The 22,201-nt window shown below is 30.0% G+C and overlaps 1 protein-coding gene and 1 pseudogene across 1 annotated transcript; one reads left to right on the top strand and one right to left on the bottom strand.

Moving 5' to 3' along the window:
* Positions 1–1,068: 1,068 nt before the first annotated feature.
* Positions 1,069–3,549, bottom strand: LOC129294605 (flavonol synthase/flavanone 3-hydroxylase-like). The gene is made up of 3 exons (XM_054933019.1): positions 3,015–3,549; positions 1,613–1,940; positions 1,069–1,512 (listed from the first exon to the last, which is right to left on the bottom strand). Exons 1-3 carry the CDS (start codon positions 3,467–3,469, stop codon positions 1,303–1,305), a joined length of 993 nt encoding a protein of 330 aa, XP_054788994.1. The 5' UTR covers positions 3,470–3,549; the 3' UTR covers positions 1,069–1,302.
* Positions 3,550–16,486: 12,937 nt separating this feature from the next.
* Positions 16,487–17,567, top strand: LOC129294564 (flavonol synthase/flavanone 3-hydroxylase-like; annotated as a pseudogene).
* The last annotated feature ends 4,634 nt before the right edge of the window (positions 17,568–22,201 follow it).

Here is a 22,201-nt window from a genome sequence, read left to right as displayed (position 1 = left end):
TATAAAGAAACAAACTAAAAGTGATAATTTTTTTTTTATAAATAAATTCTCCCACGTAATGCTACGAAGCCACCTCACGGTGCAAGTTCAGCATTCGCCCACGTAATGCTATAAAGCCACCTTATGTTACGTTTTTGGACAAACTTCTCTCCATTAAGACAGCAAACCATTGAATCATGCACTGTTTGGTTAAGTTTGAAAGTTGAAATTTGAAAATTTTTAAAAGCATAAATCAATCCATATGGATAAAAGTTGATATATTTTAAAAATTATAATACAGAAAAATGCAGTAGAAAGAAACCTTGTTTTGTAAATTTTTATATAATATTTTCTTTGCATATCTATAACTTCATATAACCAAGAAGTACTGTACTCATGCGCAAAAACATTGACTATGTTGCGTAAATAATAAAGGGCCATTAAAATTTTTTGTCATATGCTACGTGCGTCACTTTATCACCAATATATTCAGTTTAGAAAAATATAATGGAATTTGACAATATTCATCACTATCGCAATGAAATAAATGAATCGTTGATCATTTCACACCTCCGGAACGCGGATATAACGGTTTGCGTACGAGCCATGATGACCATATTTATGTTTGTCGCGATAATGACAAAAACTTGGGTCCTGTTTGTTTATTAAAAAGAAATAGAAGGAAATATATTAAAAAATAAAGATAAAAATAAGATTATCAAAGAGGGTAAATAAATACATTTATAAGGATAAGGGATAATTTAATTTATGATGTTGAAATTTAAAAATTATAATTCATAAAATTTTTAAAAAGTATGGTGATTTTCACATTTTTACCATATGTATTAATGAGTTTTATTATAATTCTCATAAAAAAAGTAATTTAGTTTATTTTTATCTTAATTTTTTTAATTAATTCTATTACAATCCTTTTTAGTAAGTAAACCGGACTTATTCTTATCTGCCCACTTTGTAGTCAAATATATAGACATATTTAAATATAAATACACACACACACGCACATTTATAAATTTTTTTTCTCTCAATTAGTCAAAGCTTTTCTCTTCAACCGACGAAAGCAAAAGGATATAATACGAAAACACGGTTTTCATTGTATATTAAATTTGCGAAGTCAAAGCGGAAGTTACATATGAGTTACACTTATTGTGCAATCACAAAGCAAGGCTATCCATCCAAAACAAGGGCCGGGACCACCATCGTTATTCTACGTACATAAAAAGTTTTGTAAAACAAGGAGACGATGTATGTGAAAGGGAAGACCACTTAATTGAGTACGTGTGTAGTAACACAGAATGTAAAGAATCACTGAGAAATCTTGTTGAGCTTGCAGTAAGCATAGTCACCGTAAGTCTTAGACTTGAACTTGGGTGGATTCTGATCGTTAATAAGAGCAGGGAGAGGCCCCACGACATGATCCGAGGGAGGCTCCAAGAACACAGGCCACGACATTCTTGTCTTGTCACTCACCGTTGTCCTATGATACACTGCCTTGTACTTGCCATTGCTCATGATCTGACGTTAGTTCCAAAAGCAGCAAAAGCAGCATCAGCCATTGATCGTGATCATAAAATCAAAGCAAAAGAAGAAGACGCTAGAAGACGTAGGTTGGTACCTCAATTTGATCGCCGATGTGGATGACGAGGGCGTTAGGGATGTAGCTGACATTGTACCAGTGGCCATCCCGGAAGGCTTGAAGACCTTGGACCTCGTTGGGGACGAGAATGGTGAAGGTGGACATGTCTGTGTGAGGTGGGACCCCAAGCGCCAGATCAGGCCGAGGGCAGGGAGGGTAGTAATTGATCTTCAGAAGGTACTCCAATTTGTCACCACCCGCCGCTTCCCACAGTTCATTTCCCTGCAGCCCTAACCCTCTCGTCAAGCTCTTGAACAGCTTCTCTACTACCCCATGCAGCTTCTTCACGTATTCCTCGTTCGCCGCCCTGCCCATTTCATGCATATTTTCCACTCATTCATAACCACACATATATAATATTGATCTCGTCTTCTTGTTCAATTTAATATACGTGTCCCGTCCTTGAATTAGTTAATTACTTATCTCATTGCAACATAACTCCCATAACAAGGGCTTTCCACCAAGCTGCCTTTTCTTTTTCCAGCTAAAAACGTCTATAAAAACTAGAGTTAGGCTATAATTTAATTCATCCTCATCGACCTCGTTGATTTTAGCAAGAGACGACTGGCTTTTCCTAAAAGGATGATGGCATTTATGAGAGATGCAGATTTCCTGATCTCCTTTGTCTAGCTACCACTTTCCATCAAAGCTCCCATGACCCTGCAACATCCACGTGACATATATGTTTGGGTGACCCGAAATACTCATTCAAGACAGCCATGGCATTAAAAGTTCAAACTCAGCCCAAGTTTGCGGGTCAGATCAGTGAGCTCGACGACCGGGTTTATGTTTATTTCTCCTCCTGTATATTATTGAGCTGGGAATAACATCGTCTTGTGTCAAAAGAAAAGATCAGTCCATTGTGTGTAATTTATACATGAATGTTTCATTTACTTATAAATACAATTAATGCCTTTTTATTTAAATATTACTCTTTTTAGGATTATGTAATAATAGTTTTATATGTTTTAATTAATTATATTATTTTACCCATGACTAATTAAGTTGACCCTGATTCAATCAGTCACTAACTCTTACATTACTATCAATCGGTTTGGTGTTTCAGTCATAGCTTGAATAAAATTCCATACTTGTCATTAAAATAACATTATTGATTATTGATTATAACTATAAGATGTGTGGTGGAGAATGTGCGGCACCGTGAAATAATATTAATGATTTCGACTTATAGATTGACGTGGACCCTGACCAATTTTCCAATCCCTTCAATTGGGAGGGATCAAATATTGAAAGATAAGACATTAAAGATAATCTTTGATCAATTTAAATCCACTCAATTAAAACAAAAAAGTAGCATATTGGATATGGATTTGTAGGTTTTATATAGAATGGAATGTAAAGAAAGCGGAAGAGGAAAAACCTGTAAGAAGGAGGATTTATGGGCCAGAAGCGATAGTTAATGGCGGAAGGAGGCCAGACCTTGTGGAACAAATGGTCGACCCAACCCTTCTTGCCTTGAATCTCCTTCTGAAGCAAAGTGCCGTAACCTTCGACAGAGCCAGGAATCTTAGCAATGAGCTCCTTCTCTTGTTGAGGGAGCTCGAAGAAGGCCTTGCCCACAGCCTGCAGATTGGCTATAACCTCCCGAGGAATCCCATGGTTGACGATCTGGTACATGCCCCAATGGCTACTGGCATCCACGATCTGAGACACCAGCTCCTCCTCGTCGGGGTTGCTAAAGTCAATGGTGGGAACCTCCAGCTGAACCCCCTGGACGGTGGTGATGCTGGGCTGCTCCGTCTCCGACCGAATGAACTCCGGGGGGATATCGCCCTGAGACAGAGAGGCTATGTCCTGCACTCTTATCACCTCCATGGATTCCGGAACAGGGCAGGTAGTTGGGCTTAATGTATTGTGTGTGTGTGTGTGTGTGAGGGTATGAGCCGCATGAGGGGGTGGCGTCGGAATTTATACACAAAATTAGGCGGCCTCAGCCTTCATGGCGCAAGAACGACGACATTTGCTCCCACCACGTGCTATTCACCAGCTTTCTGCTGTATATATTACGTGCACCCTAACTTGTTCCTTCGCATATTTTTTTTTTTTGGATAAATTTTTGTAATATTTTCTAAAATGCTCTGCTTAAAGCTGTGTTTTCCATCCTTTCGTGACTAAATTTTAACTTACACCCCTCGTCTAAGGAAAAACTATTGATCCTCTGTATTTTGGGTACATCCTTAATTCTAGGAAAATATTTATATACATTAATTTAACGTTTATACTGTATTTGTCTCTTTCCAACCACTTCATGCAATTTGGCCCAAAAAAAAAAACCACTTCATGCAATGGGTGGATTTTAAATTTATAAAGGCGTTAAAAGTATTTTGAATGATGCACACGCGCATAATTAATCATGTATTTTTCAAATGATTGAATAAAGCATTTTAGTTATAAAAAAAAAATCTTGATTGGGTCAGACTTCAGAGGGTAAATTCATGACTAATCTCTTTCCCGTTGCCGATGTAAATATTTGCAATATTTATTTATTTATATTTATTTCAGAGTTGAAAATTTTCTCCTCAAAAGGCTACAGAGGCTATAGCCGCCCCAACATGCCCAGTGGGCAGTGGCACACTGGCATATCCAAGGGAAAATCAGGAATCGCGGCTAGAGCTGTCAATTAGAGTCAGCCTGATCCTAAAGTCGGCCCTTCTTTGAAAGGATCAGGGTCTAAACAGATTAGTTCTAATAAGTTCGATTACATGTCAGGGTTTTATTTTTTAAGGCCCGGCCCTCAGGGCCTCGGCCCTATTTTTTTAAAATTATTTTTTCAATTAAAAATTTAAAAAAATATATTTATAATCATAAAAAAGTTATTATTCATAAAATTAAGTTTAAGAAAATAAATTTAAATCAATTTACACCATAACAATAAAGAAAACTAAAATATTTAGGTTAATATCAAATAGTAACATCAAAGTGAATACCAATAAAAATTAAACTTAGTTAATATTATCAGCTAAATCTTAATAAATAAATGATGGATGGATGAATGCATTTAATATGTTCATTTCTTTGAGTTATGTATTAATCTTTTAATTTTTTATATTATAATTTTAAAAAAAATTATAAACGGGCCTAAAAGGGCCGGCCTTTTATTTTCGAGCCTAAAAGGGGCCCTTTTAGGCCCGATTTACCTTTTTAAAGGTAAAATAGAAGCCCGGCCCTCAATTTTTTTCAGGCCTAAAAGGGCTGGCCCTACGGGTTCGGCCCTAATTGACGGCTCTAATCGCGGCCCCTAACCTGTTAAAAGTTTTTGAGAGAATTACAATTAAGCTTTATGTGGAAAAATTAATTATTATAAAATTTATTGATAATTAAATTAAACTATATTAATAACTAAAAAATTATAATTAAATTTTACACAAAAAAATTAATTATTATAAAGTCTATTAAAAATTGAACTAAATTGCATTGACAAGTTGTCAATGCAATTTAATTCAATTATCAATGGGTCTTACAATAATTAATTTCCTTGCATAGAATTTCAATGTAATTCTTCCAAAATTTTTTTAATAAAATATAAAATTTATATATTTTTGACTCACACATATATTTATTAGTTGTATATACTTGATATGGTTTGACTATATCTAAATATATACTAAACATACAATGACAAAAGTTATTACAAAATCACTTATTTAAAAGTTATGAAATTATGTTTGGAATGGTCTCTTTTAAAAAAAAAAAAGAAAAAGAAAGGCTTCGTTTTTTAAAAGCTGAGGAATTGAAATTTTTTTTATTTTGATATGATCGTTTGATCTCATCTATATGATAGTTGAGCATTATTATTATATTGATATATCCCCTCTATCTATTATAAGATGCTTTTGGAGAAAATTTAATATCTCAAAATATAAGACACTTTAAAAAAATTAAAGCTTCATAAATAAGCTTATTCTAATATTACTCTTTCTTTCTCTCTCGAATTTCCATCCCTTTCTTTTTAATATATTAAACGAATTATATTTTTAAAAGTTTATATTTTTATTTTAAAAAGATAAAATTTTTAACTATATTTAATTAGGTTTATTAGTATATGATATTTTATTCAAAAATCTTATAATTTAAGATGAAAGTAGTATTTAATTTGTGTCATGGGTTATCAATTGGAAGAAATAAATAATAGATTCAATGCTCAGGCAACAAAACTTCTTAAATCGGCCACAACTTTAAATCACAAAGATGAATTTAAATCTTTTAATGTTAGGAACATGGAGGATCTTGTGGATAAATTTCACTGCTTAGATTTTTCTGGCAAGAAAAAAATTCAATTAGAATATGAAATACAACATCGCCATCTTGACGTACCCAAAAGTCCTAATTTTAATAACTTGACTATTTATAAGTTAATTATGTCTGGATGGAAGTTGTAAAGTCTACTTTTTAGACTTTAGTCGATAGAAGACTAAGGCCTGTGCTATCTCTTTTAGTGCCAACTACGGCCATTGAACGAGTTTTCGTAGCTCTAAAAATCATAAAACAAAGGTTTCACAACAAGATAAGAAATAAATTTTATATTAATTTAATGATAGTTTAGACTTTAGATGGAGTAATAAATTGCTTCAAAATTTACTGCAAACATGATGGTGATTATTTTAATTACTACTTCATGAATCAACGGGCAACACTTAAATAATGAAAGTACATGTTTATTTTATTATTTATTTATAAATTTAATTGTGATTATGTTGAAGCATTTGAGTTATGTTATACTCCATTTGTCCTTATACGTGAGATATTTTTAACTGAATCATATAAATTAATACAAGTTAGTTATTCAATTGAAAGAACAATAATATTTTAATTTTATTTTTAATTATTATAAATAAAAAAATAAATATTTTTTAAAATAAATTAATGAGAATGCTCATTTTTTTATTTTTAATTTAATAAGATTATAATAATTTATTTATTATAAAATATGTTAATAAATTTTTATATTTAAAATAAAAAATTATAAAAAATATTTTATATATAAAAACGGAAGAAGTATATAAATAAATATATAATATTTTTTTAAATTATTATTATATATGATTCATAAACCCCATCCCCTGAACTAGAAATCCTAATTGATCCGTTCCTGCCCCGAGGAGTCTACTGGGACCAGGATAGCGTAGGGGCATAAATAATGAAGAGTGACTTATTATCACGTCATCCTTGAAATCTCACTGCGTGTTTGGATTAGTATAATAATCAATTTTTTAAGTTAAAAAATTAATTTTTCAAAAAATTACCCAAACACCAATTTAAGTGGGTAATCAATTTTTTTCATGAGCTACCTCTGTGAGCTTCTGCGTTCAAATGAGAAGGGAAGAGAATAAAACAAAATCTGATAAAAAACATGTGAGAAAATTACAAAAAAAGCCTAAAAAATTATAAAAAAAGTATAAAATTTAATGAAAATAAAATTAAACTCTCTTCTTCTTCTTTTAATAAAATTCAAACTTTAAATTCTCAAAAAAAAATTATTAACATAAGTTCCTGTTAACCATCATCCTTCACTTAACATTTATTATAGAACTAACTCAAATAAAATATTAATTGATGGAGAAAAATTAATTTAATTTAATTTAAAATTGATAGTAATTATAAAGATTATTATAAAGGTTCAAAAAAAGAGAAAGAGAGAGATTGTGCATCATTTATTACTTTTTTTATGTTGCCAAAATTTTTAGGCATTGCTTAATATTTTCATTACATTTGACTCATATTCGTAATGTTATTAAATTAACTTATATATTATCATCTTTATTGACTATTATAAAATTAATGTTCAATATTCAAGAATTAAATATTTTTATTTTTTTAAATTTATTTGAACTAAGATATATTAAGTTATTTATTTATGTAAATTAAAATTGTTAATATTAATATAATTTAAATTTTTATAATTAATCAAATATATAATTTAAATAATATATTTTAATTTTTAAATAAAATTTAATAAATTTAATAATATTAGATATAAATTTATTAATAATTTAATTTTAAAAAGCAGTATCCTTTATGATAATTTGTATAACTAAAATTGATTCTAATTAAATTATTCAAACACCTTCAATTTTGTTAAACTTAATTTTAAAAAAATAGCATCCAAACAGATTGTATTATAACATGATCAATTATGATTAAAATCTATCATATTAATTAATTATTTTTATAATTAATCATACTCAATTGAAATTTAAAAGGGCTCATATTCATCGGGGCAACGCTCTTCCTTTTTATTGATTTTTTTAATATTTTGTGTCAAACTTTTTTACTTGAGAATAATTTATAAATCATATTTTCTTTGATTCGTCCACATCAAACATGTCTGAATACATTTACAATAATAAATAAAAAGATTACAATTGCTAAAGCAGCATACGTGTCCATGTAAAATTTTTATGCTTTGAACGGGAAGTTCAGGTCAGTGTGATTGATTTTATTTTGGTCAAACAGTCAATGTTTGACGTATTACGCTTGTGGGCGTATTTGTAAATATTAAATACAAATTGTCATGATAAATTCGATTTTAATATTCAGCCTGAAATAGTCCAGTTTTAATATAAAATAAAACAATTAAATATATTGCATCAATGACATATCCTTTTTTAAAAAAATTAACACGCATGCTTGGTATGAAGCTGCGAATAAAACAACGACCAAATAAATGGAACCTTAATCTACCTAGGCTCGATTATATTGAATATGGTTCCATGAAAATGAAGCCTTTAGACCATTTAATTCTTGCACAACACAAATTTTTTTTTTTTTATAATAATGCATAACACAATTTGGAACCATTTTGTCCCTGTCTCCCTCCCACTCTTCTCTAGAGGAACGTGAATAATAGTTTACAAAAGAGAAAATATATGCGCAAATATTTATGGTTCTTCTCGATTTTTAATTAGGTTCCCATAATTTATTATGTTTTGATCAAATTCTAATAGTTTATAGAAAGTTAACAGTGAATTATTCTCATAGTTTATACATTAACCACTAAAGGTTATAATTAACAATGAATTATTAAATTTCACAACAACAAAAAAACATCCTCTTGGAATTTATAGAAAATTTGATTTAATACTTTTAGCCAAAAATGGAAAAAAATTAGTTTAATACACTATTTAAATTTTTTAAATTTTTTATAAAAATTATACTTCTTCTGTTAAAAAATATAAGGCATTTTTTTAAACAGTTGGATATTAAAAAATATAAGATATTTTTAATCTTTTGATATGTAATCATTACCTTTTTTTTCAAAAGCGCCTTTATTGATAATAACTTTATATTTATTATAAGATGTTTAATAGAGATAAATCTAAAAAAATAGGGTTAGTTTAAAAGTAGGTAACTACTTTATTGGGGTGAGATTTGATTAAAAATACCTTACATTTTTTAACAGAGGAAGTGTTTGTTTAAAAAATATTTAGAAGATAACCTAAACATATAAATTTTGAGTTCATAAAAATTATGTAATTAATTCTAAAATTATATAATCGCTTAATAAAGATGTAAAAGTCCTTAATTTTATTTTTTGAAAGGAAAAAATTGAGAATTTTAATTTTTATGAATAAAAAATTAATTAATCAAACTATAAGAGCTGAACTTAAACAAAATAAAATGCAGCAGTGAAGGATTGGAAATTTTTGTTGATGGGGACAAAACATATATAAATAAATATTAATATTTTTAAAATAATTTTTTCTCTATGGTAAAAAAAAGAAATAATTTTTTGCTCGGATAAATTTTTTTGGAATATAATTATAAATATTTAATTAATTAATAAAAAGCAAATTCCTTAAAATGAAATACATGTGAAACAATAAAACAACTATTAAATTGTAATAACTTAAAAAATAAATTTATTATAATATAAACAAAATTTGTGTTGAAAATGGTTAAATAAGTAGTATAACTATTAGTATCACATGCCAACACTCTTTCTTTCTATGAAAAGAATCATACTCTTTTAAAATAAATACTTTCAATATAAACAGTTAAAGAACATGATATTATTATTGTTTACAAAATAAAAGTTTAAAATTAATCCTACCCTTTTATTTTTTATTGTTGACTCTCTTACTATTATTTTTTTATTTGTTTTACCAGCAGAAGTTGTCATTTATATTAAGAAAAGATGCATTAGTTACTCATTCATGTCGAAAGGATTAGTGAAAAATTATATTATTTGGGTTAAATATGACACGTTACTCAAATAGATCACAGAGTTAGTTGGCTAAGTAATTAAAGCATCAGGCCTAATATAAACGAAAAGGGACGGCCTTGAGGCTCAATAAAAGCCACAATAAGTAAATATGCCAAAATGCCGTCAGCTGCAAATATTAAATTGTTGGCACGAAGACATAATCTTAAGTGATGCTGAAATCTACACCCAAGTATTTTGATCAAACTAGCTAGTTACCAAAATAAAGATCATGGAATAAAGACCATGCCGTGAGTTTCGCAAAATTCTTGATTCTTCGACAAAACGTGATTGGTTTCGAGGAAAAGGTTACCGCTACTCTGACACTATAAATAGAAGAAAAAATACAGAAGAAATTAATCAACACTCAATCAAAGACTCGCAACTTTTACATTCATTAGCCCTTTTTAGTTTTTAATTTTTAATCTGTAATCATTTCATATTTCAATAACAATTAAACACTTGTTATACCAAAGCTTTATATCTTGTTACATCCAAGTAAATTGTGGTAAGAAAGCTTTAGAATTTTTTATTATCAATTGATATTCATCATCTCTGACACGCCTGGTATTAATTGTTCACCCACGAACACATATCTTTATCCTCCTTCCAGTATTTCTTTTTTTTTGGACCCTCGTCCACCTTCCAGTTTTACCCACCAACTCTCATGTCTATTTTGGATAAAGTCTAATATAAATATATACAAATGTTTTTGCAATCTATATTATATTATTAAAATCAACTTTGCTATACTTCCTCCAAATAAGCATACAAAAACTTAACTACATGAAAAAAAATAATTATTAAATAATCAAAAAATTAAAAAATACGTTAATGTAATTCTTAAATAATTTAAAAAAAAATTGTGTGAGTTGAATATCGATGTGCTTCTGAACTTAAATGGCACTTATAAAGAAACCTACAAGTCGACTACCGATAAGATTCTTTTCAAAATATTATCATTTCTACATTTTAAACATTGATTTTCGTTATTTTAATATGCATGTCAAACAAGCTGCGTAATCAAATATGATTTTTGACTTAAAAAAATTAATTTTATAGGGACAAATTCATATCCATTTGAATTGCTTCAAAAATATTTCAAACAACAAAATCAAAGAGCTTAAAAGTCCAGGGAGATATCGGAAAAGTACCAAGGGACAAACAGAAATCTCGACGAGGCTGACCAGAGTTTTAATAGTCAAATTTCGCCCGCAGTTTCAGATTTTTTAAAAAATACTCGCGTAGTGCATGTATCATTATTTTCTATAATAAATTTAGAGAAACAAATGCTTTTAGCCGAAACTCTTGAACAGAAAAATCCTTTAGCTTGGAAAATGTCAAAGCCTTTTAATATTTTATTATATCGTAGTATACAAATACTGATTTTTGAAATATCAAAATGACGTCAACCGGATAAGTGGAAACGAAATTAAAGAGTAGTTAGAGTTTTAATCGTCACGAATGGAGAAGTTATGTGCAGCGTAACGAAATTGACCTTAACACATAACAATGCATAAATTAAAGAAAATAAAAGTGGATGTATTGGAAACTGGAAATAAGAATGTAAGAGTGAATTCAGTTACGTACAATGGAAATGTGAAAAATGTTGTTAGCGAAGTACATTCACACGCGAGTGTGTGAGAGAGATAATAGCAGTGGAGCTATGGAGAGGTGAAGACTGAAAATCATACTCCTGTGCATGTGCTAGTCCAAAAAATATGGACTTGGTTTGTCTTCACTAACGTTTTCCTCCCCTTCTCTCCATTTACCTAAAATATAATTTAAACCGTCCAGAATTAAATTTGGGTGGTTTGGACTTGGAATCTTTATTTTTTATTTTTATTTTTATTTTTATTTTATACATATTAAAATTAAAATTTTTAATAAACTCATTTTATCACTAATCACCATAGTCCAGATTTAATTTGGATAGTTTAAAAATTAATATTAATTTTTTTATAATTTTCTTAAATTGATTATCCAAATTTATCCTAGAATGGATGGTTCAAAAATTAATATGAAGTTTTTTATAATTTTTATAAAATTTTCAACTTATAATTTTTTATAAAAATATTTTTTTGAAAAATTTCAGTTAGAAGATTATCTTCACTTTTAATACTGTATTTATTAAAATAAAAAATTATAAAAATTATAAAAAAAATTAATATATAATCAGGACTGTTCATAGAAAATCTAGATAGTAAATTTATGCAAATTATAAAAAAATTAATATAAAATTGTACCATATTAAATCTGCATCATATAGGTTGGTGATAAAGTAAATTTATTACAAAAATTTACTTCTATTTTGATAAGTATAATATAAAAATAGAAATAAATAATTAAAAATTTTAAATATCAACTATCCAGATTTAATTGGAATGAAATTTAGATAGTTTAAATTTTATTTTTAATAGTGGAGAGTAGGTGAGGAAATGGGCTAGTGTCTAAGACTCTAAGGCCTTGTTTAGTACACATACCTAGGTTTGGAGGGATTGAGATTGACACTAGCATTGATATTGGGATTGAATTTGAGATTGAGAATGATGCTTTAAAATTATGGTCGGTACAGAGTAATAATTATAGGGAATACTTATCTTTATTTTATTTTATACTTAAACATAAATCATGAAAAGACCAAAATACCCTATATAATTAATAAAAAAGTTGTAAACCTAAAAACCCATTAGCTCCCTCTGCAAAATTGAACCCATCTCCCTCACTCTCCCTACCTACTTGCATGATCACTCTCTGCTCCAAGGATGAAGGCTTGCGATGCTGTGCAATGATGGAGATTCAATTGATGGAGATGAGCGCCTGCAATGAGATCAACAAGGAAACGAAGAAGAGTACGATGGTGTTCAACAATTTCACATGTCACTTCGAAGAATTTTTGAAGCAAATGTGTCATTTTTCTCTGTAATTATTGATATTTTTTTCTCAAAATTATGAAATTTTTGAAGCTCTGTGTAGCTTCTGTAATGGTGGAGATTTGAGCTTTAGCACTATGTTTTTCTCAAACAAGAAGCTCACTTCTACAATTGTAAATTTCTTGTCCATTTTGTCATTTTAGAATTTGAATTGTTGAAGGTTTTTTGTGAGATTGCAATTTTTCTTTTTAAGCTCGAACGTCATTGCTGTACTATTTTTGGGTTTCTTTGTCTTGGATTCAAATCTATTCCTCTACAAAAAGTGTCATCGATAGAGGAGATGCAAGGTGGATGGGTGGAGGTCGTTGATGGCGAGAAAGGAAGGTGGAGTGTTGGAGGTCATCAACAATGGAGAAGGAAGGTGCTGTGCTGGAGTTCTTTGAGGGAGGAGAAAATCAGGGCATTTTAGTCAAAAAAAAATTTATCCCAAGATAAAATTTGCAATATTAAGGGAGGTGGTGGGTTTTAGTATTCCCACTTAAGTGGGACTAAACAAGCCCATGAATTGTTAAATGTTTCATATCAAACATGTTAAAAGTGATATTATGTAAATCCAGTTCCAGTCCCAACCTCAGGTGTCATGCACCACACAGGGCTTAAGTAAAAAAGAGCGAAGTCCAATAATCATGCGAGGTGCAATCTAACTACCGTTGTTTATTTATTATATAAATAACAAAATACTCAAGTGACTATCGATATGAATTTTGAACATTGATGATAGAATATTACTAAAAAAAATACTCCCTTCATTTCAAATTATAAAAACATTTTCAAATGTGAAATACTTTGAGAATATAAAAGATTTATTAAACATATATTATTTTAATATTATCTTTTTTTCTGTATAATTAATTTTTATCCTTCTCTTTTCAATATATTAAATGATAAATAATTTTTAGAAGTTTATATTTTTATTTTTAAAAAGATAAAGTTGAGTGTATTTCATGATGTTTATTGATATATAAAATTTTATGTAAGAATAACTTATAATTTGAGATGGAGGAAGTATTATTGAATCGCAATTAATTTGTTAATTCTGCTCCCCAACATCTCTCGATCTCAAGAGACCAGTCCCATTTATGGCTGCTCTCTAAAATATTTAAAACAATTGTTTTATATTTTTAGATATAATGATGTCTTGTTTTTAGTGATATGCTTTTGAAATTGTTTAAAAATAGTTAAAATTTAAAATGTGATATTAAATGGAAGGAAAAATTGAAAAATAAAAATTAACTTTTACATCATTCACGGAAATGAAGAAAGTAACATATAAGTGTGGTGTCTGCTTTGGAGGAGCTACGTACGTTCATGGCCCCTGGCTCCCTAACCCAAAAAAAAAAAAAAAACTTCTCTCCCTTGTTATATTGGTTAATACTTCTGATTTTTTAATTTTATATAAAATTTTAATTTATTCTTTTAATTGTATGAAGTATCTTTTTAATTATTTAACTCTAACATTATTAAATTCAAAGGGCTTTCTTACACCACTCATTATTATTTGAAAAAAATTAAACTTAACATAACATGTTAACATTTGAAAATATTTTGTTAATATTTTCAAGTTTAATGTAATTTTTTTTGTGATGAAACTAATAGCGTTTGAATTAAAGAACTGAAAAAATACTTTGCAAAATTAAAAAGTTAAAAAAACATTATATAAAGTTATTAAAAGTATCCCTTAACATTATCAAATATGAATATTTTCTTTTAACTAATTTTAGTTTAAAATATAAGCAGCTTAATACTTATAATTTTTTTTTCATTTCACCTTTTATATTATTAATTTAAATAATTGTACTTGTTAGTTTATGACTTTCTTTTCACCCGTCATAAATTGAAATAAAATGCAACAAGAGAAAAATTATAATATATTTTTACAAAAATAAATATTTTATTAATATGTGAATCATTGCTAAAAACATATATTTTGGACAGGTGAAAGTATCAGGAACACTAGATGAGAGGCTAGACATAAACGGGCAATGGAAATGTAACTCATTTGTTATTTTGACAGTATCGCTATTGTAAGACCCATTATTATTAACGCGTACAAGGCCAAATACACTGATACATATGGCAACAACCCTGCTCAGGTTAGCCTCTGTGAAATAGTTTTAAGGGAAATTAAAATGACAATAATTTTTTTTTAGTTGTATAAATAACAATCTAGCTCCTCAAAATATTATAATTTTACATAAATTTTTAGAAACTTCTGTGTTAATAAATTTTAAATTAAAAAATTATTTTACTTTTATTAATAAGTTGTGATTTTTTATTTAATTTTTATGATTCTTTGAATAAAAGTTATTATTCTTTAAATAAAAATTATAATTGGGGCTTGTTATTTTAAAAAATTATTTTTAAATTATAAAAATTATATTTGACAAGTTGCGATCTCTTGTTAACTCTTACAATTTATAAAATAAAAACTATTATTCTTTAAGTAAAAGTTATAACTGGGGCTTGTTATTTTGAGACAAAAATTACACATGATAAGTTGTGATTTTTTGGTCAATTCTTGTTATTCATATAGCAAAAAGTTCTTCAAACAAAAATTGTGATTGGGATTTATTATTTTCAATAAGAATAAAATTTTATTTTCACTTTAAAATTTATTAACATAAAAATCTCTAAAAAATTTAATAAAATTATAGTATTTCAAGAGATTAGATTGTCATTTATATAATTTGGCAAAATTTTATTGTCATTTTTCCTAGTTTTAATTTCTTTAATTTCCTTTATTTTCAAAAATAATTTATTGAGTGACATTTTGTAACTTTTGAGTGCTACTGGAAATTAACATAAGAAAAGTGCACGCCACAAATGCATGTGTGTATATCTTTTATATATTCTTTATGATTTTCTTAAAATTAATATATTAGATATATGGATTCAGATTTTGATTTTTAAATATTATATAATTATACATGATTCATGATCTAAATCTTTTTTAATTATAAAAAATAATTATGATAAATATTTAAAAACCAAACCATGTACTATATATATACATTGTTAAGAACTCGATCCCCGCATTAGTTTCATGCTGGTTCCGCCACTAGGTGTAAGGTCATGGGCTCGGGTGAAATTAAAAGTTTATCCCATTTTCATTTAAATGTAATGCAAATTAAATTTTATTTTTTTTACTTAAATGGGGGTAAATTAAAATTTATTTTATTTTTAAACAAAATTAATAATTTAATCACTTTTTCATGATTCTGGTAAAATAACTAGATATGCTTTATAACATAACATGAACGGTGGGTGCAGCATAAGGTTAACGGCAATCACAAAAAAGCATGAATGAAGCTGGAAATGAGTTGAGGGGAGTGCTGATTCGAACTGATACAATGCTTGAGGTGTGATAAGGTGTAGCGCACTAGTGTGATGTACGCTCCAAGGGAGGCGTTTAGATCCATTTTTGGGTTTAGTTTTATCAGGCCATGTCTTGATTGATTATGTATTAATGCCCTATTTATTGAAATGCCCGCCGTTTAGATCCATTTAATGCCGGCATCGATTTCTAATGAGGTTACAATTCACAATGGGTTGGTTCAAGCTGAGGTTGCTAAGTCCGTTACATCTAAATCAATTAAGTCATAATATCATTCAACTCTCGTACGTCCTTTCAGCATTTGATGAAAATTAGGCTTCTTTGTTCAATGTTGGATAAATAAATAAAACAATACGTGGTCCAGCATGCATCTCCATCTGATCCATACAAGCCAAGCTGCTGCAAATATAAATAGAACTCGAGAAGTCAAATTTCAATACTCACATATATCACAGACTTTGATCGGCCGGTTACAAGAGGTGGGCCAGCAGTTCTTCGCTCTCCCTTAGAAAGAGAAAGAGGCATACTCAAATGATCCCTCCACTGGGATCTTCCAAGGCTATGGCATCAAGATGACCAAGAATCCTGAGCACAAGTCGGAGTGGATTGACTACTACGTCCATATGATGGCTCCTCCTTCCAAGGTCAACTATAATATGTGTCCAAAGAACCTCCTTCCTACAGGTTTGTTAAACAGAACTTATTGATGCAGATGGATGCACGAAACATCAAAAGCGGATTTTGACGAGTCAGAATAATTAATTTGTTTTGCTGTGGGGGTTATTATAATTTATAATCATTTTAGGGAAGTAACCGAAGAATACAAGCTTAAGAGACAATGTGCTGGAGCTTCTGTCGGAAGGGCTAGGGTTGGAGCGAAAGGCATTGAAAAGCAGCTTGGGAGATGAAATATTGAAATGGAAATGAAAATAAACATGTATCCGCCGTGCCCGCAGCCGGAGCTAGATTTAGGAGTTGAGCCTCACGCTGACATGTCAGTCCTCACTCTGCTCGTCCCGAACGATGTTCCCGGCCTCGAAGTTTGGAGCCAATATCAGTGGGTCGCCGTCGATTACTTGCAAAACAGCCTCTTCGTCCGTGTCGGAGATCGGCTTCAGGTAATACAGACACATTATATTTGTAGTCTAGTTCCTGCAGGCAAAACAAAGCCGCCTTGTTATTATTTTGCGAACATGATTAATTTAATTAATATTTATATCGGGGCTGGCTGAGGTGCTGAGCAATGGCAAATACAAAAGTGTACTGCACCAAAGCTTGGCGAACAATGAAAGGATGCGGATGTCGTGGGCGGTATTCGTGGCGCCACCACATGAGGAGGTGATCGGGCCTCTTCCGGCACTGGTGAACCAAGAAAACCCGCCCAAATCTTCAACAAAAACCTATGCCGAGTACCGAAACCGCAAATTCAATAAGCTCCCTCAGTGAGGATCCCGGACCCCGCCACTATAGATTTCTTTTATGGTCACGGCTCTTTGCTTTGTCTTCTCTGCATCTCCTCTCCTTTGCATTCTCTCACGAATAATAAGTACTTTTTTAGAAAATAGAGACAGACCTTTTATTATATGGCAAAACTGTGAGGAGACGGGGATAACTCCCATTTCTGTGTGCCAAGCTAGGGGAAAATTTTTAAGTTTTCTTGAAATTCTATAAACATTCATCTCTCAATTTCGACCTTCCTCTTTCTTTTTCGTCTGTTGATCAAGTATACAAGTGCCTTGATCAGTTAATTCTTCAGATTTTCGTACTAAACTCTCCCTGTCCCCCCCATCTCTCATCACACACACACGATCATCCTCTGTCATCCTTAAGAGGACATCTGGACCATCCAAGTAAAAAATCTATATAATCCAGATTTAAAATATTATTATATGTTATATTTATTAAATAAAAATATAAAATAATTTTAATAAATGTTTTATTTTAATAAATATAATATATAATAATATATTAAATGTGGACCATCCAGTTTAAAATCTAGATGGTCTAGATCTCATCTCAAGGATGAGCATAGAAATTGGTTCTTAGATAAAGACATGTATGTCTTCTGTGGTGATCACCATAATACCATCTGTATTGTTTAGATTTTAATCTGGATAATCTAAAGTTAAAGTTTTTTAATTTATAATTATATTTATCAAAATAAAATTTTATAATTTTTTTAATAAATAGTTTATCATCGATAGAAATCAAAACGGTATAGGATTTAATCCAAATGATTCAATTAGTAGTAAAATTTTTATAATTTTTATAAATTGACTATCCAAATAGGAACATTCTAAATTTAATATTGACTTTTTATAAACTTTTATAATAATAAATATAATATTAAAAATTAAAAATAAAAATAATATTCTAACTAATATCTTTAAAAAATATGTTTTTTAAAAAATGTGAGTTTGTTATGAAAAATAGAAGAATATAAAAGATTGAGATGAGAGAAACAAAAAACGCAAGAAAGAATTAGGAAAGGAAAATAGAGAGTGATTCTCATTCATTACTATCTTACAATCACTTGACACATGTCTCATATTCATAAACCACGAGTTCTTAAATTTTATTACAGGAGTTATATACAAAGAATATGTCTACACAATTCTTATTCCTACCTATTCATTACCTATCTCATCTTTCTATCAATCAACAATATTTTAGTGCATTTTATTTAGAATTGGGAATAAGAGCCGGACTTAAAAGTTCTGTTTAAATAAAAATTTGGGCTTTAAAAATGAGTTTTTTTATAATAATTGGGCTTGGTCTTGATAAGTCATGTAAAAAAAAGTTTGAGCCCGAGTAGCCCTTCAAATCTTGTTATATTATTATTAATTCTTTTTCTTAATTAAAACACGTATTTGAAGTTAATGATCTGCTCACCTAATCCTTTATAACAGCACGAAGCCACCCCTTTGGCTTAGACTCAGTACTGGGTGTGCCTCCCCTCACGGGACGATTGCCAGCTTTTCCATTGGTAGTACAGTGGTTATTCCCACTCCACCCTCACGGGAGTCTTTTGGAACCTTCTCAAACTCAAACCTCTAACCTCTATCACCTTAATAAAGTTGAGGTTAAATTTGATACCATTAGGTTATCATGAGGATGGGGTGAGGAATGATCACTGTACCATTAGTGGGAAAGTTGCCAATCATCCCGTGAGGGGGGGCACGCTCAGCACCAAGTTGAGGCCTAAGGGGTAGCTTCGTGCTGTTACATAAAAATTGTCTTTTATGTAATAGTCCTTACCTCATCCCACCGGAGGTTTTTTGGATTAGGCTCCAACACTCCTCATAGAGCCCAAGCAGATTTTTCCTAAGGTAGTAATTGGGTTATTCCTCATCTACCTTCACGAGAGTTTTTTGGAGCCTTCCTAAACTCGAACCTCCAACCACTACCACTTTAAAGAAATTGAGCTAAGTCTGTTTAATTTTATAATGATTAATTTTATATTAATTTTTTTATTTTTTAAAACAAAACTTGCGACTTGACTTTGAGCCCTTCACACAAGAGTTGGGCTTGAAAAATGAAGGTAAAAATAAAAAATTGAGTTTTAAAGTTCAAGCTCTTAAAGATTAAGTCCATAAAGGTTGAGTTCGTCAGTTTTTTCAACTCTAATTCCATTTCATGTCAATGCATGATATTCCATTCCATAAAATTAATGTTGTATTATATGGGGTAAATATAAAAGTTTTAATAGAACTTCCGAGACACAGTTATCAAAGCACTTTAAATATTTAATTAGACTGGATATTACCAAACTAGGTTCGCAGAAATAGGCATCCCTGGCTCCATGGCATAAAGTGTACAGTACACGCACACATATTTTGATATTGTCACCTCTGGCAGACTGGGCCAGAAAATTAACACGGGTAAAATCTGAAGAGGAAAATTAACAGATGCACAGCAACTTTTTTTGTAAACGACAACATCCAAAAATCATTGCTCAAAAATATAGGCAATGGTTTTCAAGCATGAAGCCCGTTCCCGTTACTTATAATCCAATACACTGATTTTTTTACATTTTAGGCCACGAATTATAAAACTATTACTCATTACTCATTACTCGTAGTGAGACAATAGATAATGGTTTTGGATTGAAATTTGAAACAAGCAACGGTTTTAGCCCGTTGCTAGTAATATAAGTACAAGCAATACTTAAGGATTTTTGTGAAAATATTAAATAAGTAAAATTTATAAATATTTTCTTCTTCTCTAAGGATTTGAATCTTGATCCTCTTAAAGAGATAAGATGACTAACCATTATATATATATATATATATAGATATTCTTGAACTAAATTTTAAAATTTTATAATTAATAAATAAAAAATAAGAAAATAAATGAGTAAATGGATAAAATAATATAGATAAGTTATAAAAATATAAATATTTATTAGTATAAAAAAATAAATTAGTGACTAGTCTGATTTTCTTAAATATTGACAAATAATGTGATTTATTAATTAGAATGTTATTAAAACTATTTTGTAATCAGACATCGATTACACAGTCCTCAAGGCATAAGAAAAATATTAATGATATTAAAAAGCATTACAGATATGATTACCAAAAAAAGCATTATACACATTGTTCGCGTTCCGAAAATGAATCAACCAACCCAATCAAAGTATCAAACATGCTAGCGATACTGAGTCTCACATAAATGAATTCCATAATATGCATGTTAAGATAGAATAGAACAAGTTTGATTGAAATAGTGTGTGTGTGCACGAATTATAACGGTGTAAATTAATAAGCCAAACTAAATAGAAAGATAAACTAAGGTTAAAAGCTAATGATTGATACCACTCTTGAGAGTTTGTATGAGTTTCTATGTGATTTTTGTGATCCCTTCTTTGTTTCTCTTTTCATATTTATAATGTGTGCAGGCCATTGTTAGTCATTTATAACTGCTAGCTCGTGTTTATGAAATATCTATTGATAAAGGTCACGATCTTATGAGATTCGGGGCTTGTTGATATCATGGTCCTATGTGATGCAATGATCCAATTAATAGTCTTGAGTTTTAAGAGATTCAAAGACCTATATCATTAGACTTGTTATTGTTTGATTTTTCATTGGACCTTACGCTTCACTCACTTAGCTCAATTCTTATTTTAACCGTTATACCCTTTTGAATATATGTCATTTTAATTTTAACCCAAACAGATTTATAAACTTGAACATCTAAGATCTATTCGGTCATAAAACACCAAACATGGTACCTACCTCCAAAAAACAAAACTAATTAATTAGGAGCAGGCAAGAGGAATTTTGCTTTTGAAATTATAAATAATAATTTTGGGATTAAGTTAATTTGAATGATCGAGTCGAGATAGAAACGTGAAGCAAATACAAGTTAGAGCAAAGAAGAAAGTGAACACGAATGAGCACCGTGTTTCGAAGGTTATCAAGCATTGCAACTTTGGCGAGGGCATCGAGATGCATGTTTGTTTCGTTGATAGCGCCCTCCTTAACGGCACTCACCCATTCTCACTTATTTATTTATTTATTTTTTAAGTTCAAAGTAACATTCTCAATCAAGGTTTAGCCAAATACAGCGAGGACCTCCTCTCATCATCATCACATTCTCATTTTAATTAAATAAAGCGTAGCCTCTTCCTCAACCAACATATATCACTCAATAAATGCTAATCTTGAAAACAGTAAGCTACTCAAAGACCAAGTTAGGATTCAATAATGACAAGAGTCTCGAGATTGATCATTGAAACAATTTGCATAAATTTTAGTAGGTGGCAGAGCGCGTATAAACACGCGCACGCATGCACAAGGTTTTGTTGAATGATAATTAGTTAATTACATATACGCAGCCACTTCCCTGTTTGGCTGTTTCGAACAAAAATGATAATACGGGCATATAAGTAGCTAGGTGTCAATGTGTGATTGGGTGTGCATACATGATCAAGCAATTGGGCTGGGGTCCAAAACATTTAATAATTAATTTACGAAATATCATTTAGCAGCGGCCGAAACATCGAGCACGTGGCTGAGTCATCAGCACTCAAATTTGGACGAATCAAAATGACACCCGGTGAGGAAGCAGATCCT

The sequence above is a fragment of the Prosopis cineraria genome, unplaced genomic scaffold, assembly GCF_029017545.1.
Source record: "Prosopis cineraria cultivar Desert tree isolate PC_DT_omini unplaced genomic scaffold, ASM2901754v1 PC15, whole genome shotgun sequence".
NCBI lineage: Eukaryota > Viridiplantae > Streptophyta > Magnoliopsida > Fabales > Fabaceae > Prosopis > Prosopis cineraria.
Note: the sequence above shows the minus strand (reverse complement) of the source record. Positions and strands in the feature narration are given on the sequence as shown.

Excerpts from the sequence above, each read along its gene's own strand:
- LOC129294605 (XM_054933019.1), bottom strand. The coding sequence starts at position 3,469 with ATGGAGGTGATAAGAGTGCAGGACATAGCCTCTCTGTCTCAGGGCGAT. Across the intron at positions 1,941-3,014 it reads ATAAATCCTCCTTCTTACAG|GGCGGCGAACGAGGAATACG; the intron begins GTTTTTCCTCTT and ends TGAAATGGGCAG. Across the intron at positions 1,513-1,612 it reads ACATCGGCGATCAAATTGAG|ATCATGAGCAATGGCAAGTA; the intron begins GTACCAACCTAC and ends AACTAACGTCAG.